Raw genomic sequence first — 20,608 nt, forward strand, 5'->3', positions numbered from 1 at the left:
TCAACCCTAAGAAATAGGACAAGCATCTGAACATGATATCTGTGCCCTTTCCAACATGGCTGCTACCTAACTGAGCTGAGAAGAGCCCCCCAAATAAGTTTGTCAGGGCTAAGACAAACAGGCTACAAATTCCTTCTTATTAATAATAAAAAACTGGACAATCTGGCTGTCAGCGTGCTCTTTACCTCCTATTTCTTCTCACCGTTTTAGAATAAACCTGGCTGTAAATCTCACATATAAAACCTAAAAAGGATCTTTAAACTATTTATTTTCCTTTATTATAATAGAAGCTCCTAGAGTATAACCACGTTTTCTATGCTATTTGTATATACTGAGAGCTAAGTACATATTAAGTTGCTGGATTCAAAATAAACTTCGTACTTAATAAAATTTAAATGATGCCAATTACATTATATTCTTTACTAATTCTTATTTTTGTCATTTAATTCAATAAGTTACATGTATTTGAACTTTTTCTAACTATATTTTTTTCTACTGGAACTATGCCTTCTAATTTTGTATATAAATCCAACAGGATATCTACATGGAACATACATTTAAATGGCCTTTTAAACTTCTGAATTATCTGTTATATTGAAAAAACAACTTTCTTTCCTTGTTTGTAGTTTAAACTGATGTATATCTGGTACCTTTAAAACATCTCTGCTTCGGCTGGGTGTGGTGGTTCATGCCTGTAATCCCAGCACTTTGGGAGGCTGAGGTGGGTGGATCATTTGAGGTCAGGAGTTCGAGACCAGCCTGGCCAACAGGGTGAAACCAGGTCTCTACTAAAAATACGAAAATCAGCCCGGTGTGGTGGCGCGTGCCTATAATCTCAGCTACTCAGGAGGCTGAGGCATGAGAATAGCTTGAACCCGGGAGGCAGAGGCTGCAGTGAGCCAAGATTGCGCCACTGCACTCCAGCCTGGGCGACAGAGCAAGACCTTTATCTCCAAAAAAGATAAATAAATAAATAAATCTCTGCTTTTTCATTTGTTTGCCAATAAACAATTGTAATTGCTTCTACCTCAAAATAGCCCTTTCTCAACAGAAAAAGGGCTGGACTATAGTAAAAAAAGGAACTGCAAGTTAAGTGGCCTCTTGGAATGTTTGATACGTTTTTCCAAACGTGACAAGCACAATCAGTAGTCATCAAACATTTCTCTCTGCTGACTCAACCCCACCCTCTTTTTAACATCACTGTGTTGATCTCTACTTTCTCTTTGTACCTGTTCACTGAATTCTATGAATTCAGTGCTTAGTAGCTGTCAGAACAGTAAGACTTGATAGAATACTGTGGGAACATAAACATATACATTCCTTTCTATCTTCCTGGGAAACTATATTTGATCACCCAGGTTAATACTTGACAATTCTATTCTGCTTGCCCACCAATTTTAAAAGGTGGGATAGAACACATCTTGGTTTTAAGTTTTTTCTATTTTATTCTTTAAGAGCCTCCATAATTTACTTGTTTGGAGTAAATCACGTTTTGATTGAAAACATAATTTTTAACAAGGCTAAAATTAAAGCCAAAACTGTCTTAAAAATTAAATGGAAAGACATGAGACTATACCACAACACTACTTCATTCTAAGAATAGAAGATGAGACCCAGCCCCAAGGCAGGCACAGCCTGGCTTTGAACCCTCCAGTCCCAGGTCAGAGTCCTGTGTGCTCCTGCGGCCCTCCCCGTGGTCTTCGTCATCCCTCAGTATTCACTGTAGAGACGAAGAGCCACTTCAACAATGTAGAAAATGCTTTATGGAAAAACAGCTGCAGCGATGCAGTCGGTGCTTTGCTGACACGTGGATTTGATATGTCAGCAAAGCACGGGATTAAAAACATGCAGCAAGCACATAGAGGATCCCGCCTCTTCTCTCCTCCCCCAGCACACTCAGCCCAGTGAGGTTAAAAACAAAGAGAATCTCAAGAAAGCAAAGATGAAACAGAGCACGTTCACACTAGAGGAGTGCTTTAAGTGATCCTTTAAAAATGGCGTTGTAATCATTGTGTATGGTTTTTAGTGAGGGTTTTGGGTGCAAGTGTTTGACTTGCTTTGCCACCAAAATCTATTAGAATAACTGATTTATAAGAAATATTTTGATAAGATGTGTATTTAATAAAAATACTAATGTCCTTGACACTGTGGTTCAAGGGTTTTTTTTTTTTTTTTTTCCAGAAAACAGAGGCAAGTATTCAAACTGTCACGGAGAATAACATGTGGCCAAAATTAAATGTGGTTCTATCTCTCATAACAAGTCTTAGAATGATGCATCATACCAGCTGTCTGGGAACAAATGTATTTTGTTGGCATGGGAACAAAAGAATTAGTCTGAATTTTGTAAATAAACTGTGGTTATTAAAATCACTCGAAACAAATCAGAATAATAACCATTAAACATGAAAAGTCAATAAAAGTCTTTGAATTACATTTCTGTTGCAATTCCTGTTTTCATAATGTGCTTTGGGATGAAACATAGCTTTGAGTTGTTAGTACTTTTAAATAGACTTCACTGCAGATGAGTTAGCCAACAGCAGCTAAGACTGTGAGGTTTTAAAATCCTTTATGGAAAATGGAAATTAAAGGCTTGGAAATCTGTAGAAGGCCAATTCTTTTTAACAATTGTCACAATTATTGCACAATTGATTTTCTGTCTCTATAGCATCTTCTTCTTTAAGGCTGTCTGTGACTCCATAGATTTGTTGGTTACCGTTGATGATGACTGAGGTGGTTTAAAGATAAGCAGTGCTATCCACTGAAAGCTTTAAATTTATTGATTTTGGTTCTCCTAATATCCATGCTACTCCTGGATAGATCACTGGGCATTGTGGGAGGCAAATCAACTCTTTGGGAATACAAATGATACTAGTTGTAATGGTATAACAGGCGGAAGGAGCTAAGGAGCTTCCAGAGTCGTCTAATATTACCCGAAAGCTACTTATACTAAAGGGACCAAGTTTTATTCTTTAAAAACCCAGAGACCTAGGAAGGAATCAGCAGAATGCTAAGTTCATCTATAGAGAAAAATCAAGGACTTTTTTGGTGTCTTTTCTGCTTTGGCCTTCTTATAGGAGAGAATTGAAAGAAAAATCTGTCTTGTTTTAGAGGAGAGCAGAAAGGTGGGCCGCAAGGGCACGGCACTGGCATTTTGCTTTCTCTTCATCTTTCCCTGACCTGTGAACGCTTTTTGGTGCTATAATGTCTGAGGAATAGCTGAGGGCCCAGAGAAGCCATGAATGACCCTACCAGATGAAATGACCACCCCGGATGAAAATGATGAAAGAATATCTTTAATATTTGTTTTGATAAAAGTCTAGGCAAGAATACACTTAGAAAAAGTCACTTAGAATATGTTTAGGAGGCCCAATACCAAGGGCCTGTAATCAGCACCCAAGTTCCCCAAGTTCAGCAACTTTTGGAACTCTTCGTCCTCAAAGTCCCTGTGGCCTGTGATGCTGCTAATTCTTCCTCCCTCCTTCTCTCCACCTGTCACCCTCCCTCTCCCTCTTTCTATCCCATCCTTCTTCTTCCCATTAATTCACCGAGCACCATTGGGCCTGATGCTGGGCTAAATGCTGGGATACAAAGATAAACATGACACAGTCCCAGCTCAGGTCCCACCCTCAAAGTGTACCATCTACTGAGGGAGTTTGATGGAAAAAGCTTTAATGCCGGGGGCGGGAGGAGGGGTGCATTTTAGTCTGTTCTCACACTGCTATAAAGATACTACCCAAGACTGGGTAATTTATAAACAAAGGAGGTTTAATTGACTCACAGTTTTGCATGGCTGGGAGGCCTCAGAAAACTTACAATCATGGCAGAAGAGGAAGCAGGCACCTTCTTCACAAGGCGGCAGGAGACAGAGTGAGTGAGAGAAAGGGGAAGAGCCCCTTATAAAACCATCAGATCTTGTGAGAACTCACTAACACAGGAACAGCATGGGGGAGACCGACCCCCATGATCCAGTCACCTCCCACCAGGTCTCTCCCTCAACACCAGGGGATTACAATTCAAGATGAGATTTGGGTGGAGACACAAAGTCTAACCATATCAGGGGGCCACAGAAAGTGCTGCAAAGGCACAGATAGATAAAACTGGGACATCAGGTGGGCAGGGCTGTTTTGAGGATAGGGGCTCCGGAAAGCAAAGGCCTTACAGAGTGATTCAATTCAACAAGCGCTGGTGGATGCCATGAAGATGACAGATCGGGTCCTTACCCTAAGGGGCGTAATGTCTAGTAGGAAATTCTCTTTGGTTTTCCTGCCTTTAAATTCTCCTGACTCTGCTCTTCCTACCCATTCCTTTTCAATCTTCTTTGTGTCTTCCTCTATCTTCTCTGGTCCCTTGGCTGTGACCCTGCCTACCAATCTGCTCATGGCCCTCTTATATCCCTCTATGCTCTTCTTTGTCAATATTATCCACACATTCTGGGTTTCTACTATATCTGCATCAAGACGACTCTGATATGCTTAAAGTCCTAGGGCTCTTTCTTGACTTCTGGATTCAGATTTTCATTTAAATGCCTCCAAATGAATGTCCTCCTGCTAGCATCTAGGATGCAACATCTAAAAACATGATAGTGTCATTGTCCACTATACACCAGCTTATCAATTAAAAAACAAGGTATTATTTTCAACACATTCCTTTCTTCCACTCTCTAAATCTCTATATTCTGTGAATTTTTCCTTTTTTTATTTTTTTATTTTTTTGAGACAGGATCACCCTCTGTAGCCCAGGCTAGAGTACAGTGGCGCAATCTTGGCTCACTGCAACCTCTGCCTCCCTGTCTCAAGGGATCCTCCTACCTTAGCCTCCTGAGTATCTAGGACTACAGGTGCACATCACCACATCTGGCTAATATTTTTGCATTTTTTTTTTAAGAGACGGGGTTTCACCATGTTGGCCAGGCTGGTCTGGAACTCCTGGGCTCAAGCAGCCTGCTTGTCTCAGCCTCCCAAAGTGCTGGGATTACAGGTGTGAGTCACCATTATGCCGGACCTGAATTTTTCTTTTCTTTCTTTTTTTTTTTGAGATGGAGTCTCATTCTGTCACACAGGCTGGAGTGCAGTGGTGCGATCTCAGCTCACTGCAACCTCTGCTGCCCGGGTTCAAGTGATTCTCCTGCCTCAGTCTCCTGAGTAGCTGGGATTACAGGCACCTGCCACCGCACCCGGCTAATTTTTGTAGTTTTAGTAGAGACAGGGTTTCAACATCTTGATCAGGCTGGCCTTGAGCTCCTGACCTCATAATCCACCCGCCTCGGCCTCCCAAAGTGTTAGGATTACAGGCGTGAGCCACCGCGCCCGGCCTGAATTTTTCCTTTTAAATGCATCTTCACATTTACCCTCTTCTTTCTACCCCTTTTGACAACATCCAGCTCAAGCCTTCCGTATTTCTCTTGTGATCAGTGACGTGAATTTTAGGCCATAACCTCTGAATTGGTCTCCTTTCATTTCTTGTTCATCTTCCCTGCTGGACTAATCTTTGTAAAATATAACCTCAGTCATCTAGCACTCCCCAGCAAAGAAAAAGTCCTCCATTGCTGACAACTGCTTTCTAACGAATGACTGAACTGCTCAGCATTCCATCCAGAATTGGCTGCTGGTCCTGACACACAGCACAGTGCTCAGTAAAGAGTAGATACTCAGTAACAAAGGATCCCTCTTCCCTTTTTTTAATGGATTAAATGAACAAAACGAACTCTCTGGTCTTGTTTTCCTCTTCACTGATATCACACCTTCTGGCCAAGATGTTACTCAATGTCCCTTGAATACTAGGCATGTTCTGCTCTTCACTCTGCCCTCTAACTAGAATGTCCTTCCTCTCTGTTAATGCCCAGTCCAGATGTTCCCTTCTCCTCTATAAATAACTATAATCATACACGTTGCATCTCTATGATGTTTTATAGTTTTTGAAGTATTTTTACACACTTTATCTGGTTTTGATGTTCCCAAGAACCCTGTGGGAAGATATTTTACTAACATTTTACTGATTAGGAACCCATTATCCAGAAAGGTTGAGTGGCTTACCCATGATCACATGATTAGCAGTGACAAAGGCGGACTGAGAACCAGCAGCACCTTTCCCACTAGATCACGACAGTCCTTGAAGCCTCTTCTGGTTTCTCTCCCTGTGCCTTGGTGAGGGTCTCTGGGACCCTGCAACCCAAGACGGAACCTCTTTCCCCACCCTGCAACCCGTAAACACACACGATTACCACGGAGACTGTCTTTGGTCACTAGTGTCTCTCCTAAATTAGTTGATGTGTCTAGGCCTTAAATATGAAGTTGGTTGCTGCAAAGCTGTGATCAAAATGTTAAAGTGTGACTTTTAGCTATTTTAAAATAATTTATGAGTCACTTGTGCCTGCACAGTCCAGATCTTTAATGCTTGCAAAACCAGATGAGACTTAGAACTAAACCAGCTGGCTGCAAAAAATACTGAGCAGAAAACCAAAGACGACCCCAGGGGCAACCCAAGACAGCAAGACAAGGTAGAAGCCAGGAGCCTTCAAGAGAAGGCTGGCAGAATGCTGATCCCTTCCGACCAGCTTTGGAAGGACCCAGTTCACCGGAGGACTGCAAGCTCTTGAAACAACCCCAAATTAGCAAGTGCCACACACTGCCTAGGCAGTGGGACCCTAACCTCTTCCTGGTTAAAGATCCTCTCCTTCCTTCCGATAGGATCAGGGAAGATGGAAGGAAGGACCAGTGCTTGTATTCTTTCTGCATATTGTGATTCTGAGCCTCTAAGCCATTTAGAAAAAGAACCAACTTCCAGCTGGGTGCGGTGGCTCAGGCCTGTAATCCCAGCACTTTGGAAGGCGAAGGCGGGCAGATCACAAGGTTAGGAGTTCGAGACCAGCCTGGCCAATATGGTGAAACCCCGTCTCTACTAAAAATACAAAAATTAGCCGGGCGTGGTGGCAGGCGCCTGTAATCCCAGCTACTCGGGAGGCTGAGGCAGAAGAATTACTTGAACCCGGGAAGCAGAGGTTGCAGTGAGCCAAGATAGCGCCACTGCACTGCAGCCTGGGCAACAGAGCGAGACTCCGTCATTAAAAAAAAAAAAAAGAACCAACTTCCATTCCATGCCTGCAGTCTACATTTTATACACATCCCATTTACTCTATCAGACTGTAAACTCCTTGAGGGCAAAATCTATAACTTATTCATCTTCGTTTCTTCTCAGACCTAACACTGTTTAGCAAAATACACCTGTTAAAAGAATAAAATGTTGAGTAAAAAAAGACTGAGTCTCCTGTGAAACACTCAGCATTGTATTTTATTCATTAGAACATCTCTAAAGTATTGTTTTTTTCTCACTAATTTGTTTAATAAAATATTCTTCTGGGAAACTGAGTGATCAGTGTAATTAAAGCTATTCATACTTTCAAATTTTAAGATAGCCAGTTTGAAGCAGGGGGTTTGGCTCTGTGTATGTTAATATCCACATGTTGGTATGTTAGACTCTGACATTGTTTGGTGTCTTTGTTATAAATACATGCTTTACACAGTGTTAAGAATAACAAGAAAATTTTTAGACTATTTATTTTCTTCCTTTTCTTTTTTTTTTTAGCCAAACTCAACTTTCTTTATTCTTTTTTTTTTTTTTTTAATTTATGAAGTATTTATTGATGATTCTTGGGTGTTTCTCGGAGAGGGGGATATGGCAGGGTCATAGGATAATAGTGGAGAGAAGGTCAGCAGATAAACACATGAACAAAGGTCTCTGGTTTTCCTAGGCAGAGGTCCCCGCGGCCTTCTGCAGTGTTTGTGCCCCTGGGTACTTGAGATTAGGGAGTGGTGATGACTCTTAAAGAGCATGCTGCCTTCAAGCATCTGTTTAACAAAGCACATCTTGCACAGCCCTTACTCCATTTAACCCTGAGTTGACACAGCACATGTCTCAGAGAGCACGGGGCTGGGGGAAAGGCCATAGATCAATAGCATCCCAAGGCAGAAGAATTTCTCCTAGTCAGAACAAAATGGAGTCTCCTATGCCCACCTCTTTCTACACAGACACAGCAACAATCTGATCTCTCCTTCCTTTCCCCACACTTCCCCCCTTCTTTTCAACAAAACCGCCATCGTCCTCATGGCCCGCTCCCGATGGTCGCTGTCTCTTCGGAGCTGTTGGGTACACCTCCCAGACAGGGCGGCCGGGCAGAGGCGCTCCTCACTTCCCAGACGGGGCAGCCAGGCAGAGGCGCTCCTCACTTCCCAGACGGGGCAGCCAGGCAGAGGCGCTCCTCACTTCCCAGACGGGGTGGCCAGGCAGAGGTGCTCCTCATCTCCCAGACGGTGTGGCGGCTGGGCAGAGGCGCTCCTCACTTCCTCCCAGACGGGGTGGCGGCCGGGCAGAGGCGCTCCTCACCTCCCAGACGGGGTGGCCAGGCAGAGGTGCTCCTCACCTCCCAGATGGGGTGGCCAGGCAGAGGTGCTCCTCATCTCCCAGATGGGGTGGCCAGGCAGAGGTGCTCCTCATCTCCCAGACGGTGTGGCGGCCGGGCAGAGGCGCTCCTCACTTCCTCCCAGACGGGGTGGCGGCCGGGCAGAGGCGCTCCTCACCTCCCAGACGGGGTGGCCAGGCAGAGGCGCTCCTCACTTCCCATATGGGGTGGCGGCTGGGCAGAGGCGCTCCTCACTTCCCAGACGGGGCAGCCGGGCAGAGGCGCTCCTCACTTCCCAGACAGGGCGGCCGGGCATAGGCGCTCCTCACTTCCCAGACGGGGTGGCCGGGCAGAGGCGCTCCTCACTTCCCAGACGGGGTGGCCGGGCAGAGGCGCTCCTCACCTCCCAGACGGGGCGGCCGGGCAGAGGTGCTCCTCATCTCCCAGACGGGGCAGCCAGGCAGAGGCGCTCCTCACTTCCTCCCAGACGGGGTGGCGGCCAGGCAGAGGCACTCCTCACCTCCCAGATGGGGCGGCCGGGCAGAGGCGCTCCTCACTTCCTCCCAGACGGGGCGGCCGGGCAGAGGCTCTCCTCACCTCCCAGACGCGGCGGCCGGGCAGAGGCACTCCTCACCTCCCAGATGGGGCGGCCGGGCAGAGGCGCTCCTCACTTCCTCCCAGACGAGGTGGCCGGGCATAGGCGCTCCTCACTTCCCAGACGGGGCGGCCGGGCAGAGGCGCTCCTCACTTCCCAGACGGGGTGGCCGGGCAGAGGCGCTCCTCACCTCCCAGACGGGGCGGCCGGGCAGAGGTGCTCCTCATCTCCCAGACGGGGCAGCCAGGCAGAGGCGCTCCTCACTTCCTCCCAGACGGGGTGGCGGCCAGGCAGAGGCACTCCTCACCTCCCAGATGGGGCGGCCGGGCAGAGGCGCTCCTCACTTCCTCCCAGACGGGGCGGCCGGGCAGAGGCTCTCCTCACCTCCCAGACGCGGCGGCCGGGCAGAGGCACTCCTCACCTCCCAGATGGGGCGGCCGGGCAGAGGCGCTCCTCACTTCCTCCCAGACGAGGTGGCCGGGCAGAGGCGCTCCTCACTTCCCAGACGATGGGCAGCCGGGCAGAGACGCTCCTCACTTCCTATACAGGATGACGGCCGGGCAGGGGCGCTCCTCACTTCCTCCCAGACGGGTCAGCCGGGCAGAGGCGCTCCTCACTTCCCAGACGATGGGCAGCCGGGCAGAGACGCTCCTCACTTCCTCCCAGACGGGTCAGCCGGGCAGAGGCGCTCCTCACTTCCCAGACGATGGGCAGCCGGGCAGAGACGCTCCTCACTTCCTATACAGGATGGCGGCCGGGCAGAGGCGCTCCTCACTTCCCAGACGATGGGCGGCCGGGCAGAGACGCTCCTCACTTCCCAGACGGGGCGGCCAGGCAGAGGCTCTCCTCACTTCCGAGACAGGGCGGCCGGGCAGAGGCGCTCCTCACTTCCCAGACGTTGGGCGACTGGGCAGAGGCGCTCCTCACTTCCCAGACGGGGCTGCCGGGCAGAGGCGCTCCTCACATCCCAGACGATGGGCGGCTGGGCAGAGACGTTCCTCACTTCCTATACAGGATGGCGGCCGGGCAGAGGCGCTCCTCACTTCCCAGATGGGACAGCCGGGCAGAGGGGCTCCTCACATCCCAGACGATGGGCGGCCAGGCAGAGACGCTCCTCACTTCCTAGACGGGGTGGTGGCGGGGCAGAGGCTGTAATCTTAGCACTTTAAGAGGCCAAGGCAGGAGGCTGGTAGGTGGAGGTTGTAGCGAGCCGAGATCACGCCACTGCACTCCAGCCTGAGCACCATTGAGCATTGAGTGAGCGAGACTCCGTCTGCAATCCCAGCACCTCGGGAGGCCGAGGCAGGCAGATCACTCGAGGCCAGGAGCTGGAGACCAGCCGGGTCAACACCGCGAAACCCCATCTCTACCAAAAATACAAAAACCAGTCAGGCGTGGCGGCGCGTGCGCCTGCAATCCCAGGCACTCGGCAGGCCGAGGCAGGAGAATCACAGGAGCCCGAGGCAGGGAGGTTGCAGCGAGCCGAGATCACGGCAGTACAGTCCAGCTTCAGCAACAGAGGGAGACCGAAAAAAGGAGAGGGAGACCGAAGAAAGGGGAGAGGGAGAGGGGGAGGGGGAGGGGGAGGGACCTTCCTTTCCTTTTCTATAATTTATCAGACCAAATTATCTGGTCTCATTGTGAATAACGAAACATTGTTTGCTCCCCATTGTGAATAATGAAACTAAGTGAATTTTAGTTTTACCCATAATATTTTAATCTGTACCTGCACCCGAGTGACAGATGGCATATATCAATTTTACACAGTGTTTAACGCAGTGGAAAATAATATTCTGGGAGTAAGCAGACCACTTACAGACCTACCCTGGGTCTGCCACTACCGTGTTGTACATTAGGGAAGTCACATCCTTCCTGATGACTCAGTTTCTTTGCACAATGAAAAAGTCTGACTCAAGCTCTGATCTACCTTCTTTGATGAAATTATGGGGTTCTTGCTCAGAATAAACTGCAATTCGAAATTATTACCTCCTCCTATGAATAAAAATAATGGTGATTTTAAATTGCTGTTTATTGATTAGAGAAAACATCACGTTTTTGTAAAGCTGACTTAGAAAATTTATTTTCTGATTCTATTAGTGTTATTTCTCTTGAATCTGCCCAAGGAGCAAATTAACCCTTTGTGCCCCCCAATGAGCTCATCTTCCCTGGGGACTCTGTGTGCTGATCTGTCCACGTGAGGGGACAGAAGAGAGGGTTGGTGGCACCAAGGCATGTGGTGGGCAGCAAAGATGCCACCCATCAAGACCTGATGAGAAGCAGCTTTTTGTTTTTAATTAAAAACATAACTTTTACAATGCCTCATTCATTTCTTGTTTTTATAGAATCAAAACACAGAAATTTTTCTTAAATGAAAACCAGAACCATTTAAACATTTTTAAAGCAAGCAAGTTAAAAAAAGTAGCTTAGGAAATTGTCTTTTGTAATTCTGCCAGTTTCAATTTTGATTCCTTAATGCAACTAGTATCAGGATAACAATATTTGCTTGAAAAGAAAGAGAAGATAGTCCTCAGGGGCTGTTTCAAACACATTTTAGTTGTTCGATTGGCTGATGTGAGACTAGCTACTATTATTGAAGTTGCTTTGATGAACAGCGAAAAATACATTCATAATGTGACAATCTCAACATTTTAGATATCCTTAGTTATCATATTTAGCAGATCCTAAAAACTGTCTATGACAATAGTTCTAATTTTTTTTTTGGATGGTGTCTTGCTCTGTCACCCAGGCTGGAGTGCAATGGCACAATCTCGGCTCGCTGCAACCTCCGCCTCCCAGGTTCAGGAGATTCTCCTGCCTCAGCCTCCCAAGTAGCTGGGATTACAGGTGCCCGCCACCACACCTGGCTAACTTTTGTATTTTTAGTAGAGACAGGATTTCACCATGTTGGACAGGCTGGTCTTGAACTCCTAATCTCAGGCGATCGGCTTTCCAAAGTGCTGGTATTACAGGCATGAGCCACCGTGCCTAGCCTAGTTCTAATTATTTTTGACTACTTGTATTAGTGTCACAAATTTAAAGGGGGACATAGGTCAAATTTAGGTAAAAGATTAAGCTAAATATAGATGAATAGTATTTGTTAAATATCTATTATTTGTTATGCAGTTTAATTGAAACAACTGGCTTTTTTTTTTTTTTTTTTTTTTTTAGCTACACCCTAGGACCTTGTGGAAAGAACCCAACATCTCTTGGTTACAAAGATTATGAAATATTCAGCTTTACCCATGGGTATTTCCTGACATTTCTTTGGTAAACTGTAGCCTAATAGAAGATATCAGGAATTAGTGTAAGAAATATTCTAAAAAGCTATTGTCACTACAAAGATGAAAGCAACTTTGATGATCAAAAAGAAGTCAATAAAAAAAGACTGAAAGTAGTTCCTGAATCCTTCTCTATTGTTCATTTGGGATTTCTTAATTTCCCTACTCTCAATATATTATGGAATTTTCTGTGTGAAGTTTTGCCATGAATTAAATTGATGTCAACAAAAGTTTTACCTTAAGTCATATTTTACCACAAACTAGAGAAGCCCCAGACCTCCAGGGAGCACCTTTTCCTGCCTTTAAGAAGCTTGTCTTTTCTCCTTCTTTTAATTACAAGCATCATCTACAGAGGATGGGGCTCAGTTGACCTTCAGTGACAATTAGACCTGCTGATTTGACATGAACAAATCCATGCTCCCATCCGAAGAGGCATTTTCATCTCCTTGACTTGGCACATGATGGGCAAGTCTGCTGTGCTCGTGTTCCTTTGCTCGCTGCTTTTCTCTGCCCATGGAAAGTCAATGGCATTTGCTCCTCTACCAGGAAGCAGGAATACAATGTCTGTTTGCCTGCCATCCTTGATAAGTTTACTTTCTCTATCATTGCTATCCAGTTTTTTTTTTTTATTTGCTAGATATGTAACTTGAGAATTGTCATGGAAGGAGCAAAAGTATGGAGTTCAGATAAACCTGGATCTGAATACTCTTCTACTACTGTGTGATCTTGGATCCACTGCTGTGTGATCTTGGATGAGTTAATCACTCTGGATTTTGGCATGCTATTCACAAAATGCAGATGATAATACTAATCTTACACGGTTATTGTGAAAATTAAATGAACCAGTATGTGTAACATTTCTTGTACAGTGTCTGTCATCTTGTCAGCATTTGATAAGGTATAGCTATTATTAATTTTAATTTTAATTTTAATTTTTTTGAGATGGAGTCTTGCTCTGTCTCCCAGGCTGGAGTGCAGTGGCGTGATCTCGGCTCACTGCAACCTCTGCCTCCCCAGTTCAAGCAATTCTCCTGCCTCAGCCTCCTGAGTAGCTAGGACTATAGGCGCCTGCCACCACGCCTGGCTAATTTTTGTATTTTTAGGAGAGACAGGGTTTTGCCATGTTGGCCAGACTGGTCTCGAACTCTTGACTTCATTGATCTGCCCACCTTGGCCTCCCTAAGTGTTGGGATTACAGGTGTGAGCCACTGCACCCGGCCTAGTTATTATTATTTTTTTATTCTAGTATTATTCTATTTTGTTATCCTATTGTTGGGTGTATTACATAGACATTGTATAAAACGTATATGTATATATGTATATTTATGCATCTCTTATATACATGATATATACATACATATGTGATATACATATGACACAGAGTTTATTAGAGAGTAGGAAGGAATTATAGGAGGGCAAGTCAATTCAGTAAGTATTAACAGTCAGCATCTATTAAGTGCTTACTTTCATCATTTTGTACAATCCTCTATCGTGGGATCCTGTTTGTAAACATCTCCAGAGATTAAAGAAGAAAAGAAAACCTTCCCTATTAGCCTTACTTTTGTGTTTCCCCTTCCCCCAAATTCAGAATAAGCTAATATAATATGCCAATATTCCTGTACTGAGTTTTACAACCAAAGTATAAACATCTGTCAATTCCTATGACTGTTTCTGTACTTAATGGATTGGTGGCACTTAGATCAATATTAGCAATGCTATACTCAATGGCTGAGGACAACGCATTTATAAAGGGTTTCATCAAGATTCATGGTCTCTAGTGATACACGTTAACTTTTTAAAGTGTCAAAATTACCACTAAGTGTAATTTATTATAACCAGAAGAGTTGGGTGAAAATAATGCTGTCATTTAAAAATAAAATAGGTCATTAGCTATTGTCATAGCCATACTATTCTGGGTTATATTACATTATTTTGAAAAGAATGGAAAGAAAGAGGAGAAAACTAAAATTCAAAAGAAAACGTGATTTATGCCTCTAAGCAAAATAACATCCATTTATTTTGAAACGATGACATAGCAGACACTGTTGGCTGCATACTCAACACTCCATTTCCCCTCCTTTTTGTTCCAGTTTTCCTTCTTCTCCCAGTTTTATCACCAGCAGGTGGGTCCTGATTATTCTAGACTGGTTTTGTATACTCAGTTGTTTAGCCAGGGACCGGGTATGCCAGGCTAAGCATGTGACCTTCTCTGGCCAATGACATGTAAAGGGAGGGGGTAGTTTCCGGGAAAGATTTCCTTACTCATTAGGCCCTAGAAACTGGCAGCCCCTTTCTGCCTCCGAATAGTGCAGATCTGGGCAGAATGGCTGGCACTGCTGCAGCCGTCCTGAAGTTGCTTCTAGAATGAAGCCAGCACCGGAGGCAGAGTCATGAGAATGCTTTACTTGTGGACTTCTTGTTCTGTGACGTAATAAATTGCTTTATTTTTTATGTCAACCATGGGTGGGATATTCTGTTACTTGCACTCAAAGCATCTTAACTGAAACAGGCAATGCGTAAACTTGTTTTTTTTTTTTTGAGACGGAGTTTTGTTCTTGTCACCCAGGCTGGAGTGCAATGGTGCGATCTCGGCTCACCGCAACCTCTGCCTCCCGGGTTCAAGTAATTCTCCTGCCTCAGCCTCCCAAGTAACTAGGATTACAGGTACCCATCACCACACCAAGTTAATTTTTGTATTTTTAGTAGAGACAGGGTTTCACCATGTTGGCCAGGCTTGTCTCGAACTCCTGACTTCAGGTGATCCACCCACCTCGGCCTCCCAAAGTGCTGAGATTACAGGTGTGAGCCACTGCACCTGGCTACACACACTTCTTAACCTAGAGAAAGTAAACAAGAGAGTCAAATAGTAAAGAAGAGGGTACCTGTTCCTGTGACTCCAATTCTTTGTGTTGTAATTTTTTCTCTGCACATCGCACCTGATTAGAACGGTTTTCTAATTCATCTTGCAAAACCTGAAACAGTATAAAATAAAGATATCATTAATAATTAGCACACTTGCAAAAATAGTTTTACACCGTGAACTGGCACTAAAAAGGCCTCAGATCTCTAGTTTATTACTCTTGTTCCAAAGCATTCAGGCAAACAATATCAGACTTTTGTGTGTCAGGCCAAGATGTTTTCTGCTTTAAGAATACCTAGTGTAAAAAATTCCAAAGTTACAAAGTAGACAAATTGGCAGATGTCAATCATATATTAAAATGTCTCATATTCCCAGCACAGAACCACAAGCATGTAATAAAGCATATGTAATAAAGCATAACACTATTGCAATGAAAATGGCTCCCTCAGGACACCTGCAACGTACACTTACACTCTGAATATCATTGTGACAGATAGGAATTGTAATATCTGACCGGCATAACATTTTTCAAAATTATATTATGATAATTTGAGTAAATTATAGTAGCCTTAAAGGAATTTCTTTATAAAGTCAGAGAGGATGGTATGGAATTTGAGGAACTTGTAAGAAATGGACAGAGGTGAACTCTTTGCCAAGTAGCTGTTTGAAATAGAATTCAGGTTAATATGGGAAATGGAAACCACAAAGACCAATAATTACCACTGCATCAATTACTATGTTAAGTAAAGAGGTGAACTAGAAAAAGAACTTGTAGTTTCCACGTGCTATTTCTATAATGACACTGGATTGTCCATTCAAACAATCCAATGTAATTACAGAAATACTACATGGAAAGTTACAGTGAGCAGAATGCATGGGGTGGTAGCAGCAAAGGTGCCAAATTCACAAAATTCATTTCATCCAGTCAATATTAGTGAGTTCCTGCTCTGTGTCAAGAATTACAATAGGTACTCTAGACACAGCAATGAAAGAAAATAGACCAAAAAAAAAAAAAAAAAAAAAACCCTGGTCAGGCACAGTGGTTCACATCTGTGATCTCAGCACCTTCAAAGGCTAAGGCAGGAGGATCACTTGAAGCTAGGAATTCAAGATCAGCCTGGGCAACATAGCAAGATCATTTCTACAATTTTCTTTTTATTTAATTAGCTGGGTGTGGGGGTGCAAACCTGTGGTCCCAGCTACTTAGGATGCTGAGGCAGGAGGATCACTTGAGCCCAGGAGTTTGAAGCTGCAGTGGGCTATGACTGTGTCACTGCACTCCAGTCTGGGTGACAGAATGAGACCCTGTCTCAAAAAAAAAAAAAAAAATTCCTTGCATTCACATGCTTAGATTATAATGGGGTGGAGGTAGGCAATAAGCAAACAGTAAGTGTATTATATAACCGTGATGAGTGCAGAAGAAAAATAAAGCAGGGAAGGGGACATTCTGGAGTGGTGTGAGGAAGAGGGGATTGCGATTTTAAACAGATGGTCCAAGAAGTCCTAGCTGGGCAAGGACCTGAAGGACAAGAGAGAGCAAGTCACATGTAAATTTCCACAGGAAGAGCCTTCCAAGCAATGGCCACTGCATGTGGAATGACACCGAGACGGTATGTTTGTGGAAGCCATAAGGTCACTGCTGACAGTGAGCAAAGCAGCAGCAGTGAAGTCAAGGACATAACAGGGTTCAAGTCACATCAGGTCACGTGGAGTCTCGCAGGTCAAAGGCTTTAGATTTTGCCCAGAGATAGACAAGAAGCTGCTGGGGGGTGGGGAGCAGCTGCCGCTTTCATTGTTGTCTGAAGAGCAGGCTGAAGGGCAAGGCAGAGGCAGGGAGCAGGGGAGAGGCCACTGCAACACCAGGAAAGGGAAGACGGAGAGCGGGGCCGGGTGGTAGCAGCTGATGAAGGAAGGATCAGGTCCACGTACGAAATAGAGATGACGGCCCTGAGGGAGTGGAAGCAGAGAGAGGAAAAAACAGGACCCCAGGGATTCTGGCCTGAGGAGCTAAGACTGCAGTTGGCATTCACAGAGACAGGGCAGGTGTTGGAGGAGAGGAGCTGGAGCTCAGCCTCAGTTGGGTTCAGTTTGAAATGCCTATCACACATCCAGGTAGAGACACGAGTTCAGACACAATGGCTAAGTTAGTGTCCATTAAAGATTCCTGCAAACACAATGCCAGTCTTTTTTATGTCCAGATAAACAGTGGTTCTTAACCTTTTGGGAGGTTCTAGACTCCTCTGAGAATCTGATGAAAGCTATGTAGTTACTCCCTAGAAGGAGAAAAACCATAGTTTTATGATTTTGCCTCTCACTGTAGGGCATTCATAGATTGCCTGAAGCCCATCTGTGAATGGACCCCAGGCTAAGAACTAATTTAAAAAGTGAAATGGTCTGTGAATGAGCTTGCATGCTTTAGGGTGTCTTTGATATTAGACTTGATCATAAATCTACAACTCAACCAGGTCTGAGAATGAGCTTGGAAATCTCTCCATTCTTGAATTGTCTATAATTCTGTTGTTGTGTTCTACTTCCAAAAGGATGAATGCAATAGTTTCTGTGCTTGTTGATGAGGTAGCCTTTCCCCCGCCCCCCACTTTCATAGCTACCAACAAACAGGATCTTATCAGCTTCTTTTATGGCATAATTGGGGAAAGTAATGATTACTGTATTGGGAAGAACATTTATCTATTTTTTTGTCCCCACTTTTTCCTGCTCTCTAATCCATCCTCACACCATCAGAGTGATCTTCTTAAACTTAAATCTGATTATGTTGTTCCCCAACTGAAATGCTTAAACAACACTCCAGCCCCGCTGAGAGACAGCTCTCACTCCTTAGCACAGCATACAAGGGCTTTCATCTACTGGCTTGGTCTCCAGCCACACTGCGCCGTAGGAAGACTTGGCATGCCATGCAGATGTCATTACCAGCAATAACAACAGAAGCTATCATCCACGGAGTGGATTTTATTTTTAACCCTTATGACAATTTTGTGCACCCAGTATTATTTCATCTGTGTTAGAGAGGATGTAATTGAGGCTCCATGCAGTTAACTACCTTGCTCAAGTCCATGTGGTTAGCAGTAAGGCACTGCACTGGAATTTTTTTTTTTTTTTTTTAAGACAGAGTTTCGCTCTGTCACCCAGGCTGGAGTGCAGTGGCACGATCTCGGCTCACTGCGACCTCCACCTTCCAGGTTCAAGCGATTCTCCTGCCTCAGCCTCCAAGTAGCTGGGATTACAGGCATGTGCCACCACGCCTGGCTAATTTTTTATATTTTTAGTAGAGACGAGGTTTCACCATGTTAGCCAGGATGGTCTCAATCTCCTCACCTTGTGATCCACCCACTTCGGCCTCTCAAAGTGCTGGGATTACAGGCATAAGCCACCACGCCCGGCCTGGACTGGAATTTTAACACATTTCTGTAACTTCAAATTAAATATGTTTGTGTTACTCCATGCTGCCTCTTTCCCACTCTGTACTGATTTTCTCTTTTCTTTGCCTGGAAGTCCCTACCGCACCTATTCTGCTCAATGATGTAATTGCCCTAATCTATACAAGAGCTAAGTATGGACTTCTCTGGGCTTTCATCCATCTAGTATTTAAGAGAATTAATTTACATGTCTGGGTGGCATGCAACTGTCTGCATGCAACTGCAGCTCAGGGCTCTCCTCTCTTCATCTCTGCAAGCCCAGTGCCAAGCCAGCTCAATGCCTGGTACACAGGTGACACTGAATTCATGTTTGTGGAAGGAACTCATAAATATTTGAACTCTACTCCCTAAACATATTTACTTCAATCATCAGGGCTTCTGACTGTCCCTCATGTGGCACATTTAACCAAAGGTGATTATGTGTCCTGAGACACAAAATATACAAATATATCCTCCAAATGTCTATATCTATCTCTGAACATACAGACACATATCATAATGATAATAATTGATAATATATTATCTGGTTTCTGCTACACTAAAAAATACTCCTTTAATTTTATTTCACAGAAGAGAAAGATGGCATGCCTCTCTCTTCTCTTAAACGAAGAGTTGTTCCCCACCTCCTGGCTTCTCTCCCTCCTTGCCTTCAGCTGCAGAACCCTGAGAGTGCCACACTTGGCATTCCACATCCTCCCCCATTCACTACATACCCGTTACACCTGCCCCCTGTCCCCAGTGCTCTCCTGAGTCAGTTTTCACATCAGTCACTTGTCATCTACCAAATGCCAAAACCAGAAGCTAACTTTCTTCCTTTTTCCACAGAAGCATTTGGCTCTATTCAAGCCCAGTTGTGTTTTTCTCTTGAATTTTGAGGAAATAATTCTGCTCAGTGAAATCAAGGGATTAAAAAAAAAAAAAAAAAAGAGGATGCTGCAAAAGTGAAGGCCAAAGACAACAGGCCTGGAAAGAGGGTGGTGGATATGGAGAAGGGGATGGGTGTAGTGGAACCATTGACAGGGGATTGGAAAAAAGGGACTCAGAGATACCCCAAGGCTTTGAGATGGAGTGACCAGAGAATAGCGAATTCTTGCTAAGCACAAGTCAGAAGCGGCGGGGCAGTGTGCTTTCTGACATGCTGGGTTGAAGGTGCTGGCGGGACTTCAAGGAGGAACTATTGCTAGACTCTGAATATTTGTGCCCCTCCAAATTCATATGTTGAAATCTTAACCCCCAAGGTTATTAGGAGACAGGACCTCTGGCAGGGAATGTCCTCAAGAATGGGACTGGTGCCCTTCTAAAAGCTCTGAGTGAGGTCCCCGGCCCCTTCCACCACGGGAGGACACGGTACAAAGATGGATGTCAACGAACTAGGAATCAGGCAGGCTCTCCCCAGACGCTGAATCTGCTGGTGCTTTGATCTTGGATGTCCCGGCCTCCAGAGCTGTGGGAAATAAGCTTTTGTGTTTAGGAGCCACCCTGTCCAAGGGATATTGTTACAGCAACCAGAGCTCACTAGGACTCCTGGTTAGCAGATCACGTTGCTCAGTGGGTCTGAACAGTGGGGCATGCTCTCAGACAGAGGTGCAAATGCTTCCCTAAGGAAGTTTCCTAAAATGAGAAGAGGTTCTAAAACCTGCCCTTTGGGTGATGCCCACACTCAGACAGGCAGAGGAGGAGATGGAGGCCAAGAAATCTGGTGAAAGTCCAGATAGGCAGGAGGCAATTGAGGAGAAGTTAGGATGACATATTACAGAAATCTAGCTGAAAGAAAGTTCCAAAGAAGGCAGGGTAACATAACTAGATCTGATCCTTTTTCCATACTTCACATAGTGAACAGACTATGAAGTCAACCATATTTTATCAATATTATTAAAATGGAATTCAAATTACCTTTGCTTTTCAAAAAGGCAGGCCTTTAAAAATTTCCTCATAAAGATGTAAAGTGTGATCTTTCTAAAGTTAATCAGAGAAAGCAGTTGTATTTAGAAATGGCTTTCGTTACCTATTAAAGATCAGTTAAAAAACTGAAAAGTCACCAAAGAA

The 20,608-nt window shown here is 44.7% G+C and overlaps 1 protein-coding gene across 40 annotated transcripts in view; it reads right to left on the reverse strand.

Annotated features, from left to right (window-relative positions):
* The window catches only part of CEP112 (centrosomal protein 112), a 598,860-nt gene that overhangs the window by 42,777 nt on the left and 535,475 nt on the right, over positions 1 to 20,608 (reverse strand). For all 40 annotated transcript variants that reach the window (XM_054456162.2, XM_063656440.1, XM_063656450.1 and 37 more), the window contains one exon: positions 15,151 to 15,240. In XM_054456162.2, coding sequence (XP_054312137.1) covers positions 15,151 to 15,240 — 90 coding nt within the window. The remainder of the gene's footprint in view (positions 1 to 15,150; positions 15,241 to 20,608) is intronic.

This window comes from Pongo pygmaeus, chromosome 19 (genome assembly GCF_028885625.2).
Source record: "Pongo pygmaeus isolate AG05252 chromosome 19, NHGRI_mPonPyg2-v2.0_pri, whole genome shotgun sequence".
Lineage (NCBI taxonomy): Eukaryota > Metazoa > Chordata > Mammalia > Primates > Hominidae > Pongo > Pongo pygmaeus.